The sequence below is a fragment of the Xiphophorus maculatus genome, chromosome 14 (assembly GCF_002775205.1).
Source record: "Xiphophorus maculatus strain JP 163 A chromosome 14, X_maculatus-5.0-male, whole genome shotgun sequence".
In the NCBI taxonomy this organism is placed as follows: Eukaryota; Metazoa; Chordata; class Actinopteri; order Cyprinodontiformes; family Poeciliidae; genus Xiphophorus; species Xiphophorus maculatus.
This window is the reverse complement of record NC_036456.1, coordinates 21,628,936-21,635,030: the sequence shown is the minus strand read 5'-3', so window position 1 is coordinate 21,635,030 and position 6,095 is coordinate 21,628,936. Positions and strand designations below refer to the sequence as shown.

The 6,095-nt window shown below is 41.1% G+C and overlaps 1 protein-coding gene across 1 annotated transcript; it reads left to right on the top strand.

Moving 5' to 3' along the window:
- The first annotated feature begins 1,222 nt into the window (after positions 1-1,222).
- Positions 1,223-3,192, top strand: LOC111611111 (high affinity immunoglobulin gamma Fc receptor I-like). Its single transcript, XM_023346756.1, has 7 exons — positions 1,223-1,610; positions 1,818-1,853; positions 1,990-2,268; positions 2,348-2,593; positions 2,685-2,732; positions 2,807-2,959; positions 3,056-3,192. Exons 1-7 carry the CDS (start codon positions 1,580-1,582, stop codon positions 3,190-3,192), a joined length of 930 nt encoding a protein of 309 aa, XP_023202524.1. The 5' UTR covers positions 1,223-1,579.
- The last annotated feature ends 2,903 nt before the right edge of the window (positions 3,193-6,095 follow it).

The window sequence follows — 6,095 nt, the reverse complement described above, 5'->3', positions numbered from 1 at the left end:
CCTCTTTTGTTTACATCTCTGCGCCGTCGCCCTGTCGTAGATACTGGGATTGTAATCCAGGGAGAGCCCGGTGTCCGAGCAATATCGACCGGAATGTTGTGGACACGGAAAAGCTCCTGTGACAGACTTCCCCCGATTGCTTGACCGATGGCCAGTAAATTTTGTCAGTTGTAGGTGTTTTTAACCGAGCAAAGTGGAAAAGACAAACTTCGAGTCGGTGAGCACAGAGCCGCTGCGTCTACACGCGCCGCCATCTTGTTACCAGCCAGTGAATGTTTTAAAAAATAATCTTATCTTTCCATAATCTGATAGAGGATGAAGTTCTGCCCTCCTCTTCCTCACCATGGAGTCTGAACAACATGGAGGCAGAAACTGAGTCATTATTAGACTGAGGGCAGCCAGACTAGTTTATTTAGAGAAATTATTATATTTAGATCAATATTATTGCTGAGGTTAACAAGCAGGCCTTCTGACACACAGATAAAAAAATAAAAATATAAATAAAGACACTTGGGTCTCAAGGATAGATGGGGCCTCAGCCCCCCGCTGGCCCCCATTCTGTACGTGCCTGATGGGCCCAGATGTGTCATGGCGGAGGCTTTGGAGGCGTCTCAGATGTTGTGTTGATCTGATCCAGAGAGTTTTTCTCCCTCATCATTTTCCTGTGGAATCAGGACAGACTGATCTGGTTCAGAGGATGGATGGATGGATGGATGGATGGATGGATGGATGGATGGATGGATGGATGGATGGATGGATGGATGGATGGATGGATGACACACATGCAGCACATGGATACATGTCTGTGAAAATAGACACCAATAATTTATATAAACTAATATTTGTCTGATATCCTAATTAATGTTCATATAATAAACCATGAAAGTTTTTTCTGTTATTCACTTTGTCTTCCTGAACATCTCTTTCCAGCAGCTCCCACCAGGGGGCGCCACAGCAGATCCTCTTTCTCCATCTTCTGTCCTCCTTTATCTCCTCTCTCTACATCAGGGGGTCCAAAGTGGGTTCTGGAGGTTCTGGAGGTTCTGGAGGTTCTGGAGGTTCTGGAGGTTCTGGAGGTTCTGGAGGTCCGGCATCCTGCATGTTTTAGTCTCTCCCTGGTTTAACTCACCTGGATCCAACGATGATCATTAGAGGCCTAAGATGAACTTTGACCTGCTGAAAGGTTGTTGGTACCAGCAGGGAGGAACCAGAACCCGCAGGATGCCGGGCCTCCAGGACCCACTTTGGGCTCCACTGATCTACATCAGGAACCTTCTCTGGTTTCCTCTGTCCCTCCTCTACAACATCTCCATGTTCAACATCCTTCGTCCAATTGTACTAATGTAGTGAATCATTTATGTCAGATATTTGGACACATTTCCATTTAGTATTGAATATAAACAATAGTAAACACTGTCCTGCTTTTCATTGCTGTTATTAAGGTGGTTCCTGAGTGAAATGTGAGTTTCATCCTGTGAAGGTTTGTCTGCTGCTCTGATCCCTTGATGTGGAGGAAGGAGGCGGGTTCAGCTCAGTAACAGCAGCTGAACTGAAGCTGAACTGATCAGTCAGAGCTACGATGAGACCAACATCTCTAGCAGCTTCACTCTGTAAGTACAAACACTTTATGATCCGTTTGGGTCAAACTGCTGCTGGCTTTCATGATTCTCAGGGTTTTATTTTTAATCCCTTCAGAAATCAGAGCATCAAAGAAAATGAGCAGATTTATAAATTTATAGATTTTCTGTTTGACATTCAAGTTTTTCAGATTGTAAATTGTTTCAGATCTTGAACTAAAAATGTTCATTTTTCTTTAGTTCTGACCTTCTTGGTTTCCTGCACAGAGGCTGAAGGTTGGTTATACTCTGTAATATTAACTTTAAATGTTCCAACAAAATGTTTCAGAAAGAGAAATGAAACAAATCCTGATTTAAACAATTAAATACAATGCAACATTTTAAAAACGGATATGATGATTTTATTTTCCAGTCTTCCCAGTTCGTCTGACTGTGAGTCCCAGCAGATCTCAGTTCTTTAGAGGAGAATCAGTGACTCTGATCTGTGAGGATGAAAACAGATCTGATGGATGGACTGTGAGGAGAAACACGACCAGAGGAACCAGGACTGAGTGTAAAGATGGATGGGGAGAAGCTGATGGTTCTACATGTAACATCACCTCCTTGTATCCATCAGATACTGGTCTGTACTGGTGTGAGTCCATGTCTGGATCCTCCAGCAGCAGCAGCAGCATCCAGCTCTCTGTCTCTGGTAAGATCAGACTGTGGAGTTAGTGTTGCTGAAGCTGTGTGGAAATGGATGAAATGCTGTAGTTTGTCTCTGTGTTGAGGTGGATCAGTGATCCTGCAGAGTCCTGTCCTCCCTGTGATGGAGGGAGATGACGTCACTCTGAGCTGCAGAGCAGAGAATCCAACCCACAACCTCCCAGCTGCTTTCTATAAAGATGGCTCCTTCATTGGTGATGAAACTACTGGCAACAAGATTCTCAACTCAGTGAAGAAATCTGATGAAGGCCTCTATAAATGTAATGTCAAAGGTCATGGAGAGTCTCCATCCAGCAGGATCTCTGTCAAAGGTCAGAGGTCATCCTCTAACAGTGAATCTCATTGATAATGTCTGAGAATCCACAACCTGGTGATATATTTAATCAAACCTCTTTATTCTAGAGAAACCTCCAACCACCTCTCCACCTTCCTCCTCCTCCTCTTCCTCAGGTGAGCAGCTTCTCCTTCAGCTCTGAGTCTTGATGTTTACAGCAGACGGTTATTTAGCAGCTTCTTCTTTCTAGAGAAACTCACCAACATCTCTGACTCTACAGTCACACCTGGTCCAGGTTCTTCCTCCATCCTTCCCCTTGTTGGATCTGTTAGTGGTTTGGTTATCCTGGTGTTGCTGGTTGTTCTGGTTTTACTGGTGAAACGACTTTATAACAAACCTGAAGGTGAGACAAACCTCTTGGTTAAATCTCTTGATTTCATTCAGTGAAACTTTTCAGATCTTCCTGAAAAACTTCCTGGTACCTTTGGATTTATTTCAGGTGATGAAGGAGGAAGAGGAGAGGATGACATCACTTCCAGAAACATCAGGATGTTCCAGAGGAAACAGAAGAAAACCAAACGGTTTGGTGATAATGTTGATTATGTTTGTAGGAGCTATTTCTCCATTTTCAGTTAAATCTTAGAATTTAGATTATTTAGTTATTTGTATTTTTTGCTTATTTTCTAGCTGATCTATAATTAGAATTTTTGTTTAATTTGTTATTCAGAATAGATTTTTGGCTAATTATTCACTTAATTGGTTAATTAATTTCAGTGTGGGACGTGGGTGTGTCACGGTATAAATAGGTCTTGGATGGTCATATGGTTTTTTTTATCAGTTGTCAGTCGATCAGTAAAAGAACAGGTGCAGGAATCTGAGCAGAAGTAGCAGAATCCTGTGAAACCTGTAACCGCTTTTGTCTGAACATTTAAATAAAACAAAGAAAGAACTGCATTTTGACCCTTTTTGATCTTGTGAACTGCGTAAAGCAGAACCCACGGTGCATCAGTGACTATTTGAGTTGAATTCACTTTTTGTTTTGATCACATTTAAGTCTTAAGTTTTTTATTTTTTGTCTTGGAAAAAAACTATTTCCAATCACTGTTCAGGTAAAATCACTCAGTCAGGTTTATTCATATATTGATCAGAATACAGAGACAATCAGTGATGAAGCAGGTCTGGATGAAAAGCTGCCAGGCAGAGAAACACATGAGTTTTATACCAAAGATAAAGAATTAAAACAAAGGAGAGACAGTCTGGTTCTGATGCAGCTGCAGAAAACAACTTCCAACCTTCTACATGGAACCAAATAGTTCTTTTGGTGAGAGTTCACAATCATTCATATAACATGACTAGCAGATGTTAACTTGTAGTCATTTTTCCATCACACTCCTATAATTGATGGAGATATATAGATATTATTTATAATGTAAAAGTATTGTTTGTCATTTAATTAGCCCTACATCCTTAAGAAAAGAACAAAATATGGTGTTTTATAAGATAATTTATCTTTTACGGTGCCAGTAATGCCGAAAGAAGTAATAAATAATAAAGACTTTGTGGTATTCTGATATAGTAATGTAATTATATTGGTTGTGTTACCACCCCACGCCACTAGAGGCAGTATCAGGCCCGAAAAGATACAACACAGATTCAGAATTTCACAGAAAGCTACAGAATTAGTTAAAACTGTGAGCTGCTCTGAAGTAAATAAAAGAGAGAAGTTCAAATACATGCTGAGAGTGAAAATCCTTACTAAAGGTGAAAATATATCAGATTTCAAAAGAAAATAAAAACGGGAGACCGCGGATAACATAGGAAATAGCGCCCCCTTCACTTCCGGAATGTAATAGTGCCATTTCCAAATAAGGTCTGAGACTGACAGCGGTCCGTCCCGCCCCTTCCTGTTTGCTCCAGCGAGGTCCTTCTCAATGGGCTCTTTGCAGCTGGCGCTCTGACGTCACAACTGCATGCGCAAATGCGGCTCTCTTTTTTCGCTCTGAGTTACTATGACAGCTAGAAAAGACAAAGTCTTATTTCAGACGCAAATAAAACAATACTATGAACATTGCTGCCTTCCTAATATAATGGGCTTTTAAGTTTTCATGGATTTCCAAACAATCCTGAATTAAGAAGATGGTGGCTTGTAAATATTCATTGTTACCAGTTAAAGCTAAAGCAGCACAGCAAAGTTTACAGCCTTCACTTCACTCCGGATCAACTTGTTCAGCCTAAAGCAGAAGGTAAAGGAGCCTCCTGTGTTATTTCCATGGAATCACTTCTGTATTCAGCCTGAAAGGGTTTATGGGAACCAGAGAGCAGACCAGAGCCAGACAGCCGAGCTACTGATCCGCCTGTACACACTGCTGTAAACACCGTCCTGCTTCACAAGAAACATGCAAAACTAATAAAGCCAAATAACACGGAGACCTTAAGGAACACGGCCATATTTTTCTAAAAGCAACAACTGAACCTGAACCGTCAGCTGAACTAGAACTCCGACACCAGAGCTGCTCTACTGTTAAGCTATGGGCTTGTTGTTCCTCAGGCTTCAGAAGCAAAAAGCCTGAACCGTAAAATCCCAGTTACTTGGTCTCTGACACTAACGACAATAAACCACGTAATATACTTGAACACAAGGTAAAAACATTGTCCGTTAGAATGGATGAAAAATGTTCAGATACTTAAATAGCACATTTTTACAAGACAAATGTCTAGCATAAGCTAAAGCTAATGTTAGCCACAAAGTTTAAAGAAAGTAAAACTCACCTTCGTATCTGTGTATAACGAGCCGAACATCTTAAAACCTTTCTCCAGCTTATTGTTGGGGCATCATATCGATGTTCATCATTAATTGTTACCTTGGACAAGCCCTGCAAACACCCAGTGGAAAGAGCCTTTTTCAATAGGCTCTTTGCTCCTCAGCTTCCGCGTTCGGGGAAAAGCGGCTCAATCTTTTCCGATCTATTGCAAAAGGCTCTTTCCACTGGGTGTTTGCAGGGCTTGTCCAAGGTAACAATTAATGATGAACATCGATCCGAAGCCCCGACAAGTAGCTGGAGAAAGGTTTATTAAGGAAGAATAATTTATAAATTAACTTTGGACAAAACGTTTGGCTCTCTCTTCCTTAAACTTCCAGGTCCTCTCAGCGGGCGGTGTGCGGCCACAAGGAAACAACAACACTGCGTGTTGACGTCACAGAATCACAGAGTTTAATCCCATACAAAGCAACGTATAAATCAACAACAAACTGCAGAGGAACAGAGATATACATTCTTTACCTTATACAGACAAAGACAGACAAGACAAAGACAAACAAAAAACAAAACAAAGACGCGTCTTTGTAGAGAACGATGCAGAAAAGCAAAATAGTGGCAGCTCTCTGAATTTTTACTCCTGACACGAAGTCTTATACTAAAGGTGTGTCTTGTCTTTTTAATATATTCACTTAAGGCGTAGCTCTCGTCGGCCAACTGGAAACTACCTTGGACACTCAGAGAAACTTAGAAACTCCCCCTAATTTTACGCCAAAGATCAAA

Excerpts from the sequence above, each read along its gene's own strand:
- LOC111611111 (XM_023346756.1), top strand. The coding sequence starts at position 1,580 with ATGAGACCAACATCTCTAGCAGCTTCACTCT. Across the intron at positions 2,269-2,347 it reads CATCCAGCTCTCTGTCTCTG|GTGGATCAGTGATCCTGCAG; the intron begins GTAAGATCAGAC and ends CTCTGTGTTGAG. Across the intron at positions 2,960-3,055 it reads ACTTTATAACAAACCTGAAG|GTGATGAAGGAGGAAGAGGA; the intron begins GTGAGACAAACC and ends GATTTATTTCAG.